Below are 22,277 nucleotides of genomic sequence, written 5' to 3'. Positions count from 1 at the left end.
TAACCTCCTTGCTGTAATGCCTGCAAAGGTGTTGTAGTTATGTAATAAATAATTAACAAATTGGATATAAACTACTGCTATTGCACAGTGCTTTGTTAAAGTTAATTTCATACCACAGTACCAGTTTTAATATTGGCTATCATTGCTCTTAAAGGGGTTAAGGACACCAAATTTTGGTTGTGTGTTCTTTCTTTGAGGTGGAATGATACCCAAGACACCAGCAAACATGGATTACCACCTGAAATTTGCCTGCACCCAGTAAATAATGTATAATTTAATTCTTCTCCCATGTAGTTTCAGTTCTGGTTTCAACAGTCAAACAGTTGAACAGTGGCATTTACATCACAGATGCAGCGATGAGGTCACATAGGACATGCAAAAACTACGATATACTAATAGGTGTTTTTTCATTTTGTTGTCATTCCAGCCCATGAAACAGGCTGGCATAACAGTTGGAGGGAATTAAAATGACAAAGCAGCTAATGTACAGCAGTGTTTGTATGCATCGTGTGTCCTCAACTCATCTATGATGCCACAGCCACTGTTCAGCTGTTGAAACCAAAATTGAAACAACATGAGAAAAGAGAATCAGTTACAAATTATTGAGTGGGCGTAGGCGAATTTCACATTGTGGTCCATGCGCAAAATAATGCAGAAAAAAATTTGCCGTCCCTAGTTCTTCAATAAAAGGGGCATATGGATAGTGAAGTTTTAGCTTGAATCAGATTCAAATCAAATGGTGTCAAATAGTGGCAAAAAATTTGGAATCTTAATCACATTAAAATGCTGAGAATTCTGTATAGGGTGCTCAAGAACAGAGCCAAAGCAAGCCACATACTATACAAAATAAAGCAATATTTTTTGTAGTATATTCATTTCATCAATGATTTCAATCAGTGGTGCTGAACTAAAACCATTTGAAGCATAGAAAATGTCCCAAGGATGAAAAAGGCCTTTGTGACATTTTACTTGGTCATGGTTCCTGTCAGGGGCATAGCAAGTAGATACTAGAAGGTGAAAAAGGAACTGCTCACAATCTTTTAAGGGAAATACACTTATAACTGGCGGTTAATGCTAGCAGCATGAATGATCCAGTTATGTGCTGGCAGGTGCTGGAAAAGGCCCCTGGATGAATTGATAAATCTTGTTGCTTGTATTAGCCATTGTGAATAGAATGAAAAAAGAACGGCTTTGTGATTAACAAATGTTTTTTTTGTGTGTGTGTAGGGATTACAGTGGTGAACCATCCCATGACTGACACGTCATTCCTGCTGTCAAAGGACCAAATGTAACTGCTTTTGTGAATTTTCTACATTCTACTTTATCAGCTTATGCAATCAAAGTGTACAGCTTAAGGAGAAAAATCTGTAGAAACTTTTTTCCTGCATAAGGAACCCTCCCTCCAAATTGATGTCAACTTTTCTGGAAAAAAAGTGGGTTCATTACACGGGTATATATAGTAATAGGGTTACGTGAAAAGAAAAACAAGCAATTGCTGAAGTTGTGCATGTTTAATTTTAGCGAAAATTTTGGCAAATCATGACAGAGGACTTGGAATGCTATGCACTATCTTATCAAAGGTATGCACGTTTTGTGCCGAACAAGCTGCACAGTCACACAGTCCATCCAATTCTGTGTCAGATCGGTCTGAAGAATAAAATTCCTGCAGTTAAGAGCTAAATAATTTACTATTAATTAGCTTTGTTTTAAACTGCAGCAGGTGTTTTTATTTGCTAATTATGTTGTGCACTTTTTACTGTTCTTTTCAGCTTACAAGGAACAGATGTACTGATTGCCATATTCATCATTGTTGCAATGTCCTTTGTGCCAGCAAGTTTTGTGTTGTTCCTTGTCTACGAACGCTACACCAAGGCCAAGCACTTGCAGATTGTCAGTGGTGTTAACCCCGTGGTGTACTGGTTGGCAAACTACTTCTGGGATATTGTGAGTAAATCATTTAGCTGTAATTTGCTTAGAGTTGATGACTATGCTGACTTGCAGAAATTATTTGAGGGGTCAAAAGAATGCTGATATGAAATCCTCAGGTTACGTTCTCACTTTTCAGAATTATATAATCAGCACTTCAACAGCCACAAGCCTGACAGAGATAGGACTGAACATTCTCAAGACATTTTATCATTACGCTTTTTCTACTTTTTACTTCTATTCTTGGCTCCTAAGAATAAGAGTTCTTGCTAGGTTAACCATGCTATATATGGGCATGGAGTCATCTAGGCCCATCAAATTCACATAAGCCCCCGTGATCAGTATTTTCATTCTGAATCACATGTCGGGTGTCAACACATTTTGCATTAGGTTTAGTTTTTTGCTTCAGTTCGTTCCAGTTGGTCTTTTTTGATTGAGAGGAGCTGTGTAGATATTTATTTGTTGTGTTCAGTGTTATCCAGTGTCAGTTGTTTAACTGTTGAATTTCCCATTAATGTACATCTGGAGATATCTCAATCAGTTTGTGTGTGTCTAATAAGATTATTTTAATTTGTTTGTTACAGTGCAGCTATGTTGTTCCTGCAACGTGCTGCGTTCTCATTCTTCTTATTTTTGACATACCAGCGTACACATCAGCAAAGAATTTTCCAGCAGTGCTCTCCCTATTTCTTTTGTACGGGTAAGCCAGGCAAATATTTGCTGATATTTGTGTTCTTGTGACTGTTTCTTTGTACCCTATCACATTGCTCTTTCTTGTTTTCTTCAGATGGTCAATCACACCAGTCATGTATCCTGTCTCATTTGTCTTCAAGGAACCAAGCACAGCCTATATTTTTCTCATTGTGATCAACCTCTTTGTTGGAATCACTTGTATTGTGACCAGCTTCTTGCTTGAAGTCTTCTCCTATGATGCTGTATGGCTTGCTTCATTCTTGTCGAAAAGCTTTAGTGTGAAAGAGACTGTGTGGGAAGTTTGTTACGTTTTCTTGGCCTCTAAGTGACGTTTATGGGTGCCCTTTCAAATTGCAGTGACTAGGCATGGAAAAGAACATCCTAGCTTTTTTAACTCAGTCATGTTTCCTGTTCCTACATATCTGTGTGCTTTCTTTTTATAGTTAGCTTGCCTGCACTAGAGCATTTGATTGATCATATTGATAATATAGCCTGTGAGCCTTTAACATGTGCTTGGTAATCAAAGATACTTCTATTCCCTACATTCTGGTGATATAACCTTTCTGCATACATTTTTTTTTCAGTATCTTGGGGAAGTTCATCACTTACTCAAGGCTATATTTCTTATGTTTCCTAATTATTGCCTTGGACGAGGACTTATGGACATCGCTTTTAACGAATACCAGAATTTCTTCTTGTTTAAGACAGGTAACTTACTTTTGCAAATTGCTTGCTGTTTCAAATATTTTCTCCTTTCTACTTCGAAGCAAGATGTTATGTGGCAGAAAGCTAGACTGTGATTGACTGAAATTATGCTTTGCAGGCCGTTATGACCGGATGAGATCACCATTTGCATGGGACTTGGTGACTAGAAATCTTTTCGCAATGGCACTGTCAGGAATGCTGTTCTTGGTGCTCACTCTACTCTTAGAGTTCAACTTTTTCTTGAAACCAAAGTGAGTAAATGCTGACAATGCAGCCATTATTGAAATGAAAATTTTTCTTGTTTATGTTTCTGTGGTCACAGGGCTCATTTGAACAGTACTGACAATCTTTGTACTGGAAGATGTTAGATACCTGAAGAATCTCTTCTTATCATTGATATAAATGTCACCATACGTGACATTCTCAGAGTGTGCTCAATTTTTTTTTGTGCAAGTGCTGTGATGAACCAAAAGAGAAAGTAGGTTCTGTAATAATTTAGCAGAGAAGTAAACAGCTGGCAGTCATGAAAGAAAGGAAGAGTGGGAGGGAGCATTGCTCTTTTAGGATTACAAATTTAAAGCTGCCCATGTTTTTCAGTTTGTTATGTTCAAAACTGCATATGACTCACCAGGCACATGGAAGATAAACATGCATGTGGTTTAGAGTGAATATTGCAGTGGTTTAATAGAATTCTTGTGCAAACAAATCCATTTTAAAGTTGGATAGTATAGTATATTATTCAATATAAAAAAAAACATTTTACCATTTTCTATTGCAGTAGCAGAAGGCTGTAAGTAATTGTCTGAGAAAACCGAGAATAACTTAACTGGAGGAAGAGAAGACATGATAGAACAAGCGCTCACTTTTATAGGACATTTAATCAATGCTTGTGCCCTCACGAGCGAAACACGTTCACAGAAAGGAAAGCACATAAGAATAGAAACCCCAAGAGAGATGTAACCACTTGAGGTCACACACATCATTTATTGATCTTTCTCAGTTCCCTATCTTCTGGTCATGCCAACAGGGAATATGCAGCCCACCATGTTTCCTGCCAACACGGTGCTACCGTTGATGGCTGCTGCATGAAAGTGTGATCAAACAGAGTAATACATTGTGTTTCGTTGCGCCTCCGCATGGTGTTTGGAAACTGGTCATTGCTCATGGTTTGTGATATCACTATTTGACCTTTACCAGCTTACCTGACCTGAGTTTGGTGCGATGGTACTAGAATCTGTTTTATGGAAAGCTAAGTATATGTGTAAACATTCCATTAGAGATTGAATAAAAGACTTCGTGCATACCTGTTTCACTAATTGGTCTTCAACATCTGGCAGATATCTGCGCATGCAATGACAGGTGCTCACGCGTGCTATAGCATGAACGTTATTTAAACTGGGCAGTTGCATTCATGCATAGCTTCGTTGAGGTGCTGCAAAAGGCAGCCGCGCTTTAGAAGCATCACTCCACCATTTTTCGCACACTCGGGTTGGCTCTAGTCCATTCTGCAGGGCGTAACTTATAAAGTTTCTTATGCCTTGCTTTTCTGCGCACACTACACTTCATCAGAAGCCTTTGGCTAACATGACAACATTTATAGCATTATATAAACTACTCTTTTCTGTTTCAAGTACAAGGCCCTGAATTCAAGTGCAAGACCTTGATACCGTGAACTCGCTTCAATTCTAATGAGTCTTCTCTACATGAATGCTTTTCTATTGGTATTGCCAGGCTGAGAACCATTCACTCGATTTTGTCACTAATCAAGTGCCTACCCTCACATTAGCATGGCACATTCCATTAAGGCATTTCATTGTTTGTGACTGGGGCTTATAAAGTTCTGTTTGTATGTCCTTGTGTTCTGTTCAAATGCTCTTTGTATGGCCACAATATTCAAATGGCACCACGAGCAAACTTGGATGTCCATCAAAAGCCACAGTAATGGGTGACGTGTTCTGCAGGCAACAGAGCACAGACACAGAATGAAACAATCTGAAAAAATCGTCAAAACTTTTTGCAAACGTTCTCATGTGTTGCATTACCAATACATCTTTTTGTCAAGATACACAAAACAGGTGGATACAGGTGACTTGAAGTGACTGCAACGTGCATAATGTTCTAAGGTGTTTATTATCAGGTCTGCAACACTGATTATTTTCTACAGAGCCTCAAATCTGTCTAGAGGTATTAGCAAAATGTGTACTTCGTTTATCTGTTGCAGAAAAGTAACTGTCCCTGAGACCCTCAATGTTGTGGAAGATGAGGATGTTCAAAATGAACGAAGACGAGTTCTCAGTGGTCAGACAGACTCTGCAGCGCTATGCCTTGTAAACCTGACAAAGGTAATTTTTCACCACATTTCACGAAGATAGTTTCTTTTCCTTTTACTGGTATACGTAGCTGGTAAGGCAATCCTTTTACTGGTATATGTAGCTGGTAAATTTCTTGCCTTTGTTCATTTGTGTTTGCAGATATACCAGACAAGGAAATTGGGCAAGCACCTAGCAGTCGACCGGTTATGCCTGAGGATTCCAAAGGGGGAGGTATTGTTTTACCATGACTTAGTACTTAAATCATAGAACTGTAAGCTGCTTGGCATTTCATTAGTGACAATGTAGTGGATGGGGCCACATTTGAGGCATTTTGATACAGTGAACGCTCATTGCAATGGGGTCGGATACAGTGGACATCTGCATATAGCCGACAGTATCATTGATATCGTTTGAGCCATATACATTTTAAATCCGAGTGGGTTTGCACCTAGTTATAAAGGAATGTTGGTTACGGCAAACTGAACTTGGTGTGAAATTTTGTTCAAAGCGTTTTTTTACAGCAGGCGTTTGTGGCGCATTACAACTCTTCACCAAGTAAGCTTCCGCAGCAGAGCCCACTTCCCTGTCATTTGTGGAGCCCTAACGGAAGTGTGAACTCTGTCATTAACACGTGCGAGGCCTCTTCTACGTTGTGCCAGTGGATTGCGTCATCCACTTGTAGCTAGTTAAGATGCATCGAAGTATCTGAGGGCCCCAGCTGCACAAGCACCCGCTGTCATCTATACAGGGGGAAAGAGAATTTCTTCCCCTTCCTCAAGCAATTCCTTCATCATTTCTTCATCACTCAACTTTTTTTTTTTTTTAATTGATAACTAAAGCTTCATGAAGTTGTGCTGCAAAGATCTCGTGTCTGTGGAAGTGAGTTCACTTGACGTCATTTAGCGCATCAAGATAATCAAGGAATTTATAGAGCAGCAAGACAAATTCTCTGCCAAAGTTCTATAGCTACGTGCTGGAAATGCTCTGGAAAGTTACTGCAGGTTCATTTCAGCGACTGAGGCAGTCCTTCTGTTCTTTCAAAACAACAAATGAAGTTGTGTGAAGTTACATTGCAGGAGGCTCTTTTATTTTTGTACCTCTTCTCCGGTATTGCATGGAGCATACTCCGGATACAACAGGCATTTTTTTTTTCTGGTTCATGCTGGTCCATTGTAACAAGCTTTGACTGTACTACCATTATGTTATGTTGTTTGTCTCTGACATTCAATCTGCGATGACTAAGTGTGGGGCGTTATTTGAGCAGCTTAGTAAGCTACATTAAAGTAAGTTAATATATGTGGATCAAATGGTTTGTTTGAGTCTGATGTAAAGAAGCCACCTTAAATACGGTATTTTAAGATCCTTGTGGTGCTAGGTTGTTTTAAATGAGTCAGTAGTGTTCCATAAAGGTGTGCAAGATTTAGGTTATTTAAGGTTTAACACAAGACCTTTCCTTCTTGTATTCCTTATTTTTTCGAAAATATTTCACTGCTCTGAAATGCTAGACTTAGTCTAAATATACTAATGTAAGGCTTACTCTAAATAGTTTAAGCCTTATATTACTATATTAGCAACTGGCAGATAATGTTTTGGCAACTAGTGACAAAAAGATAGTGTATTATGCTCTGAAAATGCAGCATACAAATTGCCCATATCATTCATGAGAGGATGTTTAGTGTATTCATGGTGGAGCATATTAGCTCCCATTCTCAGCAAACTCAAGTGAACATTGTCCAGACTGTGGCAACCCTGAAGGCGAACATAAGGCTGAACTCATCGGAAAATTTCGAAATTTTTTGTCCGAATGGTGGCCAGCAGAAAAAGGAACTTCCGTAAGTGAGATTCGAATCAGTGCCAGCACCAAACAGAGCAGCTTCATTTTCAGATGCCTTAGATCATTTCACCATCACTTGAACCTTTCATTTAGTGTATTCCTACTGGCAGTCTCTCATACTATGCATCGAAAATCATTGTCTTCACCTCATCATTCATCCATTCATTTCACGCCATGAATTATGAGTTCGGTTTGGTTTATGGGGGTTTAACGTCCCAAAGCGACTCAGGCTATGACGGACGTCATAGTGAAGGGCTCCGGAAATTTCGACCACCTGACATTGCACAGTACACGAGCCTCTAGAATTTCGTCTCCACCTAAATGTGATCGCAATGGCCAAGATTGAACCGACGTCTATTGGGTCAGTAGCTGAGCGCCATAAGCACTGAGCCACTGTGGTGGCTCCATGCATTGTGAGTGTTTGCCAAGTCAGCTGAAGAGCAGGCGATCGCAGTGACATGTCAAAGAATGAAAGCAGCAAGAGATGCTGAGTGCGCTGCTCAGATAGAGGGAAGCAGCAGAATGCTGTAAAGCACCAAGTGCAGTCAAGGAAGACAAGCGTGCTGTCAGGCTGAAAAAAGTGGCTGATGGCCCAGGTGCAAGCCATGAAAGCATCCAGAGAGACCAAGCATGTTGTCCAGCTCGATGAACACAAGTGGGCGAAGGGAGGACATGTTCTGCAGCGAAAAGCCCTGACCAGTACCCAAGTGTGGATCCCACCATCTATGAGCTGTACCAGATTGCACTGTACCTTTCCTGGAATGCATTTCATACTTACATCTGTTCTCAACGATGAGATAGACTATCAGTTTTTGTGATCATTTGAGCCAGAAATTGGCGACTTTGTTCAGAATTTCAGAGTGGTGTGTGAAAATGTATTGATTGTCTTTATTTTTATTTCAGTGCTTTGGTCTCCTTGGTGTTAACGGGGCTGGAAAATCTACAACGTTCAAAATGCTAACAGGCGACACAGAGATAACATCAGGGGATGCCTTTCTAAATGGATACAGGTGAATAGCTAATCTTTAGCTCAGAAATGCTTGTTTTTTGTTGTTGTTGTTTTTTGTTGTTGTTTTTTTTTTTTTCAAGGAGGCTTTTCACTGCACATTAATGCCTTATGTGTTGCACAGTTTTCTGCAAAAAATACCTTTACATAGTTTGAAAGTGGAGCCGTCTGTTACAAAGAGCTTACAACAGTGCCCACTACACAGGATTGTTACCAATTATCTGGTAACCACACTAAAAATACCATTGCAGGGCACTTAATTCGGTCTGGGGAAGTAAAAAAGTAACTTGTATCTTGTAACAAAATCTTTTATTTGGACATTGCGAAGCATTAAAATAAGCAGGTGATTCTGTAGTGTTCAGAACTTGTCAATTTTGCTTGCTTTGCACTTGTGCTAAAGAAATGTGAGATTCAAATTAACTTCAGTTCTGAAACGGATATGGGAAACAAGGAAGTGGAGGGAACTTGTGACTACATCATGCTTAATTTTTTTAGGAAGATGTGAATTATGAGTAAAGAAGACATGATATATAGATGGCTTATGACTTAGTAAGATGAAGCTGCATAGCAGCCTTGATGCACATAGTTTAAAAAAAGTAGGAACACCCTTGCCTTCCCCTTATCCCTTCTTTATCCTTTCCTCATGCTGACTGTTGTGTTGCTCAGAGAGACACCAAGAATGCTGGACTAGCTGGTAAACATTCATACTGAAGCTTACAGCCTGACACACTGAAGGATGATGGTAAAGCACACATACACAGCGTTGACTCATAATTGAAATTTGTTGCACAAACACATGTATGCTGTCAAAAAATTAAAAAAAAAAAAGAAACTTAGGAGCAGTCTGCACAGACATTTTTTCAGTGAACAGCGGAAAGTGACAATGATCATGTTTTGTCTAAGAACACAGCTTCTTTTATGGTTAGAGCTATGGAAGCATGACTGATAAAATCAGTTCTGTGCTTAGTTACATGGTAAGCTCCTAAATCTTCCTTGTAATTCGGTTATTACAGAACTCTTGTATCCTGGAAGAGAGGCACACATGGGCATTTTTTTAAGTGGGCCGACATGCATAGTTGTCGTCTGAAACAAAACTTTTGTATCCTGGGAAAGTGGACACACATAGGCATTCTTTAAAATGAACTAACATGTGCAATTATGTCTGTGCTTTGATTGAATTCGCACTCTCTTTAAACACATTTAAGCATTACTCCATCTGGTACACGTAAACATAATTACAAGGAAGCGGGATCCATACACGACACCCTTTGAGCAGGGCACAAAATGTGTTGCATGTTTTGTGGCACATATATCCATTTCTTCTCTTTCTGCTATTCTTCAGCTGTGCACAACCCAATGGGCTTGCATGGGGCAGAAAACACCACCTCACTTCTTGATACCATGGGACGGACACACGATGCATGCTTAGTATAAGGGTTGATCCCATGTGCTGTGTGCAAGTTTCTTTCCACCCGAGGGTCACACCTTTCATTCACAGCAACAACTTTTCTCAAACTTCCTGAAGAAAAAACTATGGGTATTCTGCTTTCACAAGTCTGGCAGTCTGTATCGTTACACAGACTGCTAGGAATGTGGTCAAGCAATTTGACAAGGATTTGATGTTTTCTGCCTACACAAGCTCATTGAGTTACATGCAGCTGGTAGATAAAAAGGAGAGAAAAGAAAAGGATAAATGTGCCATAAAACGGCCATGCGTTTTGTGCCCTGTGCAAAGGGAGTCATGTACGAGATCTCTCTTATTTGTCAGTAACTGCATTTACGTGGGCCAGATGGGGTAATGCTTAAATGCGAGACTCTAAGAGCACAGGAATTTGATCAAAATGCAGGCACAGTTGCAAACGTCAGTTCATTGTAAAGAATGCCTGTGTGTGTCTACCTTCGAGGATACAAAAATTTTGTTTCAGCACTCTGATCAATACATAAGAGAAATTATAGAAGTTTTCTATGTTACTAAGAGTTTTGCATCAGTCATGCTTCTGTAGTGCCAACCAGTTCTCTTAGACAAAGCATGATCATTGTCATCTTCTGTTGTTCACTGCAAAAAATGCCTGTGCAAGTCATGTCTGCATTTTTCTTTTTTTTCCTAGTATGCTATATGTTATGCATTTTTGCTATAAATTTCAATTGGGAGCACTATGTGTGTGTTCTTTTTCATTTTTTGTTGTGTCACGCTATAAGCCTCGTTACCAAGAATACTTCTCTCAGCTGAAGTGTGGGCTCGCTCATGCTCGAAGTTTGCACATGCAGCCAGTTTTAATGGCTTAGCATCAGAAGCTCCACCGTGAAGAAAAAGTGTTCAGCGTCCGGTGGTGTAGTGTTGTGTACACGTTCGACCTGCCATGGTTGACAGATGGCAGAAAAGTGCAGAGAGGGAAATCCTCCTCTCTGCTTGTAGGGGAAGAGAAAGGAAAAGCTGGAAGGTGACTGCAATGGGAAGAACCCTCCCCAAAAAAAATCACTTTGCATAATTGATCATAACTAATAATTACCACAAATTACTCGGCAAAAATGAAAATGACTAAGAATGACTCAGTAAAAATGAAAATGACAAAGCATGACTCTGCCAAATCAAAGTGACTATGAGTGACCTAGTAAAGAGTGCAGCAAAGCTGAGCAAAGAACCTTTAATGAGCAAAAAAATACATGGCAAAGTATATAAGGTAAGAAAGAAAGAGAAAATAAGAAGAAAAACAACAAAAAGCATGGAGAACACCTAATGCTAATGCATTGTCAACTTGTAATGATAATTAAGCGTCCCCATATTTTTGTGTTTTATACTATGTTTGTGTGGGGTACTTGCCTGATTTGGCTGAAACGAATTGGAAGTCCTCATCATCTACAGTTATGCTGAAAAAAAAAAAAAAAAAAAACTAACTTTTTCTGAGGCTACCAGTAGCGCCATCTCTGTCTTTACTGTAGCCTTTTCACAGATTCCAGGCAGAGTGCTTACTCCTTTTATGGGTAAGAAATGGCACTACCGGAACAGTCTCTGCGAAAGCTTTTTTAAAATTTTGGTTCAGTGTCACTGCAGCTGATGAGGACTTCCAATTAATTTGAATTAGGCAAGTACCCCACATCGGTTTAGTATAAAACAAAACTGACTGCAGAATGTTACCTGTTTGTGAAATTTGAGCACAAACAAGTGAGTGGTTCAGCCAAGCGAAACATCCTTGGTGTCTCTCTAAGTGGCACAAGTTGGTATTTTTCTTGTCACGTCAGTTTACAAAATATCAGTCATCAGTGTTTGATGGTTTATAGCTCGTATTTTCAGTGTATGGATAACTGAAATGTTTTTTTTAATGCGGCGATTTATAAAAGGAGCATACTAGTTCGTAGCAGAGAGGACATGGAAAATAATTATTAAAACTTGCATTGTAATCACATAAAACATTGATTAGAAATTATGCGCATAAATTATGTACATAGAAATTGTGTGATTCAATCAAACTTTCAGATTTTTTACACTTTTCAAATGAGAGTGGCCAGAAAATTATGCTCAGTGTTAAGTTCCAGCAGTGACTGTCACATCATGTGAAGTGCACAGACAGCAAAATGGTATCAGGGATTATATTGCATATGGCTAGGACAAAAGAAAGAAAATTTTTTACCCAGTGGCAACACTGAGAGTAAAACACAACCTTAGCTAGCTAGCTTGATATAGTAACACTGGTTTCTCCATTCTAGCCCTTACCATTTCAAGGAAAAGCATAGCCGCCAGCTCCACAATGCAGCCATGCCCATGGGCGTCCGGAAGGGGGGGCAAGGGGGGGCGGTTGCCCCCCCTTGGAATTACGGACATTATTTATGCCCAGTAGAAAACAACTACAAACCTACCGCCTCCCCCATCTCCAGACATCGGGTGCACCCCCCTGGAAAAAGTTCTGCGGACGCCCTTGGCCATGCCACCTAAAGGCTTGCTCAAATACGCGGCCATGTTGTTGATAAAAGCTAAACAGCACTCCTGCGCATGCTTAGTAAATTTAGCCATTACAAACAACACTGGTGGGCATGCGGAGAGATGTGATAATGTTTGAACCTCATGTATTAGTAGCTGTGTGTCCAGACAGTTTCTGAAATGAGCAGTTGAAAATTGGAAATGCAGTCGGATGCACTTGTGCCTTGCATCTTGTTCAGTGCTGTCACTTTTAGTCACAGGTATCTTGAGGCTTTCAGAAGGCATTTTATGGCAGCAAATAGACAAAGCCAGGAAACTTAGGGTGGGAATTCACTTTGTTTTCAGCAAAATGTGCCTTGGCAGGAGTGGCAGAACATGCACTGCAGATTGTGCCCTTTATGCTCAGCACACCTATATGCATCTTCTCTGACTTCTGAGAGTTGGAGCAATGCTCTGAGCTGTGAACCACATGCTTGCACATAATTCGTTTGGTTGCATTTTGATTAGCTGCAATTCATTTTAAAGGGCTGACTATGGTAGTTAATGTAGTTCGCTTTGACCACCTAAAAGCATTTTTTTCCCCTCTGGTTGAAGAATACCTTAAGCACTCCAATGAACAGTCGTATATTTTGTTCATGGTGTGGCATGCAGGGTGGTTCATTAGTTGCATAGAATGCATAGTCTTGTTGTTGCTGTTCATTAGTTCAGCTGATTTTGATTCCAGCTGCATCCTTTCTCTTCTGTTCTTATTATATTGCAGTTGTTGCTAATGATTAAATTGGTGCACCACATTACTTGCAGTGTCTCACGTGAGCTGAACAAGGCACAACAGTATATTGGGTATTGTCCCCAGTTTGATGCTCTTTATGACGAACTCACAGCCAAGGAGCATCTGAGGCTGTACTCAAGGTTCCGTGGCATTCCAGTGAAGGAGGAGAACAAGGTAGCGTTTGTTATATTTGGAAATGGAAGTGTCATTAAGACATGGAGCTGTTCTAGCATGCTGAATGTGCAAATGTTCTCACTTTTTATTTTTATTTTTCTGAATGTCCTGGGATAGATATGTGGATGCGCACCCCACTAAGTCCTTTGAGGTTTTGTGTTCTTGTCTGTTATGACTGCTGTGCAAATTAAAAATAAGCTACTAAACTAGACTCAGCAATCTACAATCATGTACCTAAATCACAATACAAATTTGGTGTGCATGCATTGAAAGGAACCAGTCTGCTATGATTTATCGCAATTGCCAGCCACCCTCACACATGTGCCAAGTTGAGCACTGCTGTGAGGCCTGATGTTGGTGTAGCTGTTAGTTTCTTCCGTTTGCATGATTACTTGCTTATATGTAAAAATTTTGACAAGTTTTGATGCGTTTTAAACATGCTGCTCTGTTCTTGCAAAATGCCAGGTGTCACAAAAAAAGAAACAGTCCTAGACTTTTCTAATATCATCTATTAGCAGCAGTTTTATTCGAGAGCCTATCAGCTGCTTTTTTCTGTTTAAGGTGCAATGAAGTATTAAGAGCTATTGACACTTTATTTTTTGTTGCGTGTTTCCTTCTTTGGAATGGTGCATAAGGCATTAGTATATGTGGATCACCATGTGGAATTAGCTTACGCCCAGTAAATGATTTGCAATTCAATTTCTTCTCCCATACTGTTTTGGTTTCAGCTTGGAACAGCCAAAAGGTGCTTCAGCCAAGTCACATGAGGCATAAAAAAACGGTGACTTAATTGCCACTTTGTCATTTCAATTCACAGCAAACCTTACATCAACCTGTCCCAAGGGTAGGAATGACAATAAATGAAGAAGCAGCTTTAATGTTGCTGTTTTTGTATGCCTCCTGTGACTGAAATGAAAACAGTATCAGAGGACAAGTTAAATTGTAAATTGTTTACCATGCAGAGGGAATTTCCACTTGGCAATTTATGCTTATTAATGTCTTTCACATTATTACAAAGGAAGAACATCGAACCAAAATTTGTTGTCTGTACTCTACTCCTTAAAGTGACTGTGAATTAAAAAAAAAGACTGGCAATTTAGCACAGTTCGGCCAAATGCAAATTAGGTTCACTAATACGTCAGTTTTCACGTCAGTTTCAGTGTCTTGGTTTCACTGGAGGGGACACTTAAGCTCTGCCTTAAGGGTATGATGCAACAGCAGTAATGGGTTAGTGCCCATATATGTGGAATGGGCCATTCATGGGTCGCTCTTCCCGAGCAATCTTTTGTGTCCAATCATTAATTGAACTGTCACCTGCCATGGTAGGCAGTTTGGTCACAATCCGATGGGCAGGTTGTGATAACGTCACAAGGTCGCATGGCCTAGGTGGCCCACCTAGAGCATGTTGCTCACAGGCCAGTGGTCACACAGAGGGACCTCACAGACAACAGCTAAGCGGCTGAGTTGAAGCTCTAGTGGTAACACACTAAAAAGCCAAACTAAATTGATAGGTTATCCTCCTAGCGTTTCATATATGGCACTTTAACTAGCAACAAAGTTTTGGCGGAGAAGCAAATAAGTAAATGCTTAGTGGAGATGGTGAGCTACTGCACTTTTTTATGATGTCATTTGCGAGTAGTCTTACTGCGAAAGCAGTGCTGTTGTACCTCCCCCATGACTCACCAAAATTTTCAATCTGGTTGTATTTACTTAGACCAGTAAATTATGAATCATGTTAGCATAAGGGTTTTCGTTTTAGTTGAATCTGCATTTTGTCACATACATGCTAGCTTCTGCAGCATTTGGTGACAGGAGTGGCTGATGACAAGTTGGTAGGGCTGTGATATGCTAGCATGTAGGCCAGCATGCATTTGCAATTCTTAATGTGCTTTGGTATTGTGTGCCGCGGTTGGTGGCACATGACATGTTATTGTGAGCAAAATGGGAGAGGGAAGAACTTTTGAATACAAGTTTAGTATAGATTATTGTTTCTTTGTATTTTCGAAATCTTTGCTGCTTACCTCTTGTTTCAACTCTCGTGAACGCAGTAGAAAATTTCTTATCAATGAGGACATGAGCAGGAGGTTACATCTGTGGTAAAAAAATCCTGATCTAAACAAAACCCGCATACCCTGTTGGCAGGGTATGCCTCAACTGTCATTTGCAGCTTTTGTAATTTGTTTGTTCCATTCAGGTTAAATATTTGAGCTGAATTTTTAATGCATGTTCTTGTGTCATTGTGTGCATGAAAGTGTGATCTTGTTCTGCAGTGTGGAATGCCTCTCTTTGGTTCCAAAAACTATCCAGGTTATTGAATGGACCCTGCAGAAACTTGGACTGACTCCATATGCGGACCGTGTGGTGGGAACATATAGTGGCGGCAACAAACGCAAGTTGTCAACAGCCATTGCTTTGCTTGGGGGGCCGCCAGTTATCTATCTGGTCAGTATTTGCAAAGAACTCCACCTATGAAATGCTCCACAAGTTTTCAGTTAATAATACTTGTGCATTACTGTGGTGTTACTTTATCAAATAATTTAAAGCATCGACTCATACGTGAATACATATTGTAATCTTTAAAACAAACTCTGGGAAGTCAATTCTCAGATGAGCTGAGCATTCCAGGGAATATTTTTTATTCACTCAGAGGCACAACGCAGAAAAGAAAATGTGGTTATTTCATATCATTCAGCTTGTACACAGCACCAACTTTTAAGGTGCTATGACAGCATTAATGGGTCCCTTTGCATGTGCAGGCATTCTTATAGCTTGATAAGAGCAGTGGTAGGTTTTGGGTGAAGTTGCATTTGATGTGTTATTGGGCACATCCTGCTAGGCACAAGAGCATTTTTCCTTTTTTTAGGAACAAAAGGGCTGCAAGGTGTATTTTGCAAACATTGGGCATATGTCTCATTAAGACAAAAGGTCAGCTGTTGCAGAAAAGGCTATAACCTGCAGCAACTGAATGGCTGACTGCAGGCTGTGTGTGAGATTTGAGAAATTATTTTTCTTTCCAAGTCCTTAAATGTGCAATAAAGAGATTCTGAGCTTGCCTTTTTACCACAGGAACTTGATCTACTGGCTCCAAGCATTCTTAGAAACTTCGAATTATTGTCCTGTGCGGCTGATTTTCTTATTGGATTGAATTAAACGTCCCAGCTCCCGCCTTTTTTTCTTAACTGACCTGCGTGAGTACGAGGAGTCAACCAACACGAGGAGTACCTTTCAGCCAGTTGCGTAGTGGCTTGCCACTCTGCCATCGGCGGAGTAATACGTTGTAATACACGGGGCAATCTGCGAAACCAAAGAGTCCATGCGTATTTTTATTTCCATGGGCCTAATTTGTGGCTATGTTGTCTGCGACTCAAAACTATTTTTTCATGGAAACCTAGAAACAAAGTAAAAGTGAAAGCGAAGCCGCCACGTAACCGGCTGAAAGGCACTCCTTCGTTGGTTGACTCCTCCTACTCTTGGAGGTCAATTAAAAAAAAAAAGGACGGGAGCTGGGACGTTTAAACCGATTTAATAGGAAAATCGGCTGCACAAGACTAATTCGAAGTTCCCAAGGATGCTCAGAGCGTGTAGGTTAAGTTCCCGTGGTAAAAAGACGACCTTAGAATCCTCTTTAGTGCACCTGTAACATAGTTTTACCAGGAACTCCCATTTATTTTTCCCTATCCTTATTTTCTAACAATGCCTGTATGCTCATGTGCATTCATTTAGTTCGAGCACTTCTGTTAAGGTGAAGAGATTTTCAGAGTTGTCATACTCGCTTGTTGAAGAAATGCGCTTAACTTTTCACGAACAACGAAACAGAGCGAAAACACAACATAGAGCGCTCTGTGTTGTGTCTTCATTCTGTTTCGTTGTTCGTGAAAAGTTTAGCACATTTCTTCAAGATGTATAACCAGCTAAGCCCAGTTCTCGCTCTTCTGTCATACTTGCATCGCAGGAAGTCTGCAGTACCTTTTAGGTGCACCCTATGTGAAGGAAAATTTCTGTTATTATGTACTGCAGGTGGCTGCTAAATGTTGATATGGGATATCCCAGCTAAATACATAAAATGAGTGAAGCGTTGCTAGCAGATATTTTCATTTATGCAGCTGGGACCGCAGTAAAAGTTGTATATATTTGTGGACAAAGTCTTGTTTGAAGCAAGTGCCCTGAAGTGAACAAAAAACATGGCATTTTAATATATTTAAAAACTCTATTTCATGAAGGTTTTCCCTGAAAATAGGCAGAAGAAAGGTGTGAAAAGTTCCGATTAGTTTTGTGTGCATAGCAGCACCAAAAAGCGATAAATCGCGAACACAGCGTAAATTCTCAGATACACTACAGCAGGCAGAAATGGTTTTCTTGGCACTTAACACTTTCCAGTTCACTTTCATTTCCCGAGAAAATGTTTGCAAGTTTGATGAGGTCCCATTGGTCATCGCCTTTTATGATTGTGTTAAAGGACAACTCTGGCATTTTTTCTACCTTCTCAGATTTTACTGAAACTTTTGTTCTGCCTAATTTTGCAGCAGGCCAGTGTTTTATTCCAGTGCAAATGAATTTTAAAATTTCCCATTTAGTGACCTCAGTTTTCCGGGAGAAAAGGGATTCTAATAAGTGCGATGCAATTATCAACTCAAAATGTCCAAAAAACCCCCGCAGTTGACTTTAAGTCAGTACCAGAGCAGATGCAGGTGCAACAGAAATTCTTGACCGTGAAGGTATCATGATAATTGTTGCCCTTGATGAACAGTAAGGTGATGATAAAAACACTCCTGCAGATTGTGTGCAAGAGAGAGACAGAGAGAAAGGAATTTTAATGAGGAAAACGTGGAGAGGTCGGCCGGTGGTAACATGGCTCTGGCCTGCTACTCCACACAGGGGAAAGGGGAGAGGAGGAAAAGGAAAGTGCGAATGAAGGTTGATGATGGCATAATACAATGATTTTCACGGGTGATGTCTACACACACACACACACAACGCTGGCTGGCACTCGCATCGCGGTGAGTAGACGCACAGAAAACTGGTGTCTGCAACACAAACACCGACACATGTCATTAACCATGTAGGTAGTGCACAGGCGGTCACAGATTTAGCCAATGGTAGATGTGAGTGACTCCTGAGGCAGTTTGTTGGCTCTTGTAAAGGAAGTCAGAAGGCCTGAGTGCCCTTGTAATGGATAAGAAGTGCATGATGGCACTATTGGGAAGCAGCATTCAAGGAAAACTGACAGGCTTTTTTTTTTTTGCAAAACAATTAGTTCTCCACTTACTTAACACCTTATCATGTTATTCAAGTTCAAAAAGGTTTTCTGAGCTCTGAGGATTTGGCAGTGTTTGGCTTGAGCTATAATATGAGTGAACTCCGAGTGGCCTCCTAAATTACAACAGCACTTCCTAGCATCTTGTTCCCAATCTGCTGTCTTACAGATTGGAAGTTGGAGAGTAATGACATCACAGATCAGATGCAACCTCCTAAACTCGACCCTGTGTGAAGTAAATTCAAGAAGTGTGCATAAAGGAAGGCCAGTACGGAGTCTCTGCACTGGAAACAGGAGGTCAATTTTAACACGATAGCGTTAAGAGCACCGAAACGCAGAAAAGCCGGTGTCATTGACCGTGAGCGAAAAATTCACGAAAAATCCCCAGAGAAGTAACTTAGATGGCAGTTGGGCCACCTACATCATGTGTCCTTGTGACATCATTACAACCTGCCTACCGGATCATGAGCCCACTGTGACAGGTGGCAGTTAGATTAATGATTGGTCATGAGAAGTTGCTCGGGAAGAGCGACCTGGGTCTCGCAAGCCCCACCGGTGGGAGCACCTGCCATTGCAGGGCAGTGACACATCGTTTAACTGCTGCACCACTGTGCTAGGGGTGGTATGAGTACTTCCAGGGATCTATGAATGTAAGGTCAAGAATGACCAGTTCTGCATATTTGGACACTAACCCATTAACGCTGTCGTGTCATGCCCTTAAGAAGGAGCTCAAGTTCTCCTCCAGTTTTTTCAGACAACCTTAAAGTCAATTCTTTAAGGTGCATGAAAAAACCTGGACAAGGAGGAAACACATGTGCTCAGGACAAAGTGCACTCACAACTGTGTCCTGCACTTCGCCACTTTTGTGGCTGCGTGGTTCAGATTTTAATGCTTCATCTCCTTTGTTAGCCTTTTCGCTGCAATAAACAGTTGAGTGCATGTCAGCCTGCATACATGTGTTTCCTTTTCTTTTTTGTGCATCCTAAAGTATGAATGCCTGCCAAATTCACCCACCTTTTGATCTTAACCTTAAAGTTGCTTAGGAATTTCATTTCTGTCCTTCAGAACCTTTTCCATCTTTGGACTTTGTAAATCATGTTTCTTACATGACAAATTGAAGGCAGCTAATAATAATCTTATTAGTTTGCTCTTCTAAAGTTGGTTCACTCTCTGGTAGTGTGGGTGCATCAATGCATTCACAGCTTTAGGAAGTGGAGAAAATCAAGGAATGCAGATGATCTGAGGTAAACAAAAAGGGTGAAATTGTTGTTTTCATGTAAAGTAGTCAACCAAGCTTTGTGACAAGCTGTGGTGTTTGGAAGGTGAAAAGTGTTTGTCTGCCTAATATTCCATCAAGGCACTTCATCTGTAGTGGGATGACACACTCTGTTTCTTTTTGGCTAGAAAGTTGCAAACCGGCAACAAAAAATGCATTATAAAGTGCTCTGTTCTTTGCCTGTCGAGTACGAATATTTGAGGCTTTGTGCTGCTCAGAGCAATGCCTAAAACGCTTCTCTTGGCTAAATAAACCGCTGGCTTGTTCAGACTTCGGGTTCACACACAGGTGACATTTGACAGTTACTTTCGTGCAATTTGTTGTTTGGGTGGATCACTTGCCTTATATGCTCATCATCTGTTGTGAAACCAGACCTAAAAAAAAAATGCTTTTGGAGTAGCTGCACCAGCAGTGCTGTCTCTCACCAAGGTGGGGAGTGCTCTGCGGTTGGGCCGAAGGATAGGTGCAGTATGCATGAAATGCATTATTTGCTATTGGCAGAAACCAAAGTCTTGAAATTTAAATTTGGGGTAAATTTGTGCAGTGTTCTCTGTGACCAAGGTTGATAAAAGTAAACAAGAAAATCACCTTTAAAGCATCTTTGCACCAACACTCCTGTGTTTTCCATTTCACCATGAACCTTTTTTTGACTCCTTGGTAGAGTGCTTGTTCCCTTTCTGGATGAAAAATGCCGCTACTGCTGCAGCTTTTGCAAAAGCTTGTTTTTTCAGTCCTGTGTTGCCACAGATGATGCAGACTTCCAATTCGTTCTGACTGAATTCTGACCCCACCCAAAGTTATAGTAGCAAAATTACTTCGAAATAGCTCCTCTGTGCAAAATATGAGTGCAAACAAGCCAGTGGTTTAGCTTGTAGGAGCATTCGAGATTTTGCTTGCAACAAGGCAACGGTTCTTACTTGTTTGACACACACAGCAGACTTAGGTACACTGTCCTGCGTGATACTTTTCGAAAGCAATATTGAATAGTGAGAGGCCAAAAATTCATCAAGCATTTCCTAAATGACAGCGTCGTTTGCAGGAGATTTTACTTGAGGACATGCCTTCAGAATAAAGCAACACTGCTATGAGAGTTCATTATCAGGACAGCCTCATTCCTGTGCTGAGACGCCATCAGACAGCGGGACCAATGTGCCGTCATTAATGTGCTTGATAGATAACGAACCTGTGTACTTAAATGCAGTTCACCTGTCTTGTGCAGATATATTATGCACTTTTTATACATTATTGTTAACATGCGTTTTTGGTTACCACTTGCAGGACACTTGTAGGTGCTTTATTGCATCACTTTTCAGTCAAAATAAAGACAGTTGCTAGTCCAATCATGTTTTGTCAATTTATTATTCTGCTCCATCTTTTTTTACGGTTGTTTATTGTCAGTACATTGATAAACTGCGCTATGAAGGAAAAGCTAGGCAAATCTCAGCTGACAGTACGAAACAAGAAGTTGTCTTGCTCAAAGGTAGCAGGCCTTCTCTTTAGCCTTGTCTGCATTGGAGAGAACTACATCCAGTATGCAGCAGCTTATTGCCGAGGCGCATGTCGTGCCCTCCCTGCTGTCCCGCTACTGGAATTCTGTGACGCCTGTACCCCTTAAAAACAAGCTAGCATCGTCACATCATCATCTCTGGCTGTGGAAGGTGTAGAAGTTTTTCTTTTTTCTTGTTACATATTAAAGGAACTTCTAGTTCACATCATTGTTATTGCTTTTCTTTTTCTTGGCTAAGAATGCATTTTTGTGGCTTTTGTGTACTACTTCTACTCCAGGATGAGCCTACCACAGGCATGGACCCATACACCCGAAGGTTCTTGTGGGACCTGATTCAGGACCTGGTGCAAGGCGGCAGATCTGTCATCCTCACTTCTCACAGGTGAAAATGATAGGTTATAATATTGGTTTATGCTCATTTTTCCTGGATAACTGTAATGTGGAATGCACACTGGCGATTTTCTTACCGAAATTGGTATTGAAACCTATTAGTTTAACAACTGTAGTGCATAGAAAGCTGACATGTCATATGGTGGCAAAAGTATTATTACTATATGAAGTCTAGGACCTGTGGTAACTCCTCCAATCATTTTTAGTAAATTTTTATTGGGAAACAAACTGTTCTCATCATCTGGTGATGGAATGATTTTTACTTTCTCTATTTGTTTAATGCATGCTCCCAAGCATGTATGTATAAACATTTTATTATTTCCAGTTGTTCAGAAATTGGACTAATTTGCTCATTTTTAATTGCACAGTAGCACTATTTTCTCAATAAATTAATGGTTTTTTGTGTTTGTTCATTGTAGGGGCTAAGGACATTTAAATGGTCGAAGTTCAAAACATTTATCCCACATTTTCATTGCTGGGGTATTACAGAGTAAAATGTTTTGCAGTGTGACAGA

The 22,277-nt window shown here is 40.4% G+C and overlaps 1 protein-coding gene across 3 annotated transcripts in view; it reads left to right on the top strand.

The window, feature by feature from the left end:
- Positions 1–22,277, top strand: part of LOC149353069 (ATP-binding cassette sub-family A member 2-like) — a 120,076-nt gene that overhangs the window by 82,300 nt on the left and 15,499 nt on the right. For all 3 annotated transcript variants that reach the window (XM_089582277.1, XM_089582275.1, XM_089582276.1), the window contains 12 exons: positions 1,228–1,288; positions 1,770–1,944; positions 2,511–2,626; positions 2,714–2,861; positions 3,204–3,327; positions 3,443–3,575; positions 5,546–5,666; positions 5,796–5,867; positions 8,374–8,480; positions 13,194–13,335; positions 15,643–15,777; positions 21,651–21,754. In XM_089582277.1, coding sequence (XP_089438403.1) covers positions 1,228–1,288; positions 1,770–1,944; positions 2,511–2,626; positions 2,714–2,861; positions 3,204–3,327; positions 3,443–3,575; positions 5,546–5,666; positions 5,796–5,867; positions 8,374–8,480; positions 13,194–13,335; positions 15,643–15,777; positions 21,651–21,754 — 1,438 coding nt within the window. The remainder of the gene's footprint in view (positions 1–1,227; positions 1,289–1,769; positions 1,945–2,510; positions 2,627–2,713; positions 2,862–3,203; positions 3,328–3,442; positions 3,576–5,545; positions 5,667–5,795; positions 5,868–8,373; positions 8,481–13,193; positions 13,336–15,642; positions 15,778–21,650; positions 21,755–22,277) is intronic.

The sequence above is a fragment of the Amblyomma mixtum genome, chromosome 3 (genome assembly GCF_055824585.1).
Source record: "Amblyomma mixtum isolate Tamu chromosome 3, ASM5582458v1, whole genome shotgun sequence".
Taxonomy (NCBI): Eukaryota; Metazoa; Arthropoda; class Arachnida; order Ixodida; family Ixodidae; genus Amblyomma; species Amblyomma mixtum.
This window is presented reverse-complemented; position numbering and strand designations above follow the sequence as displayed.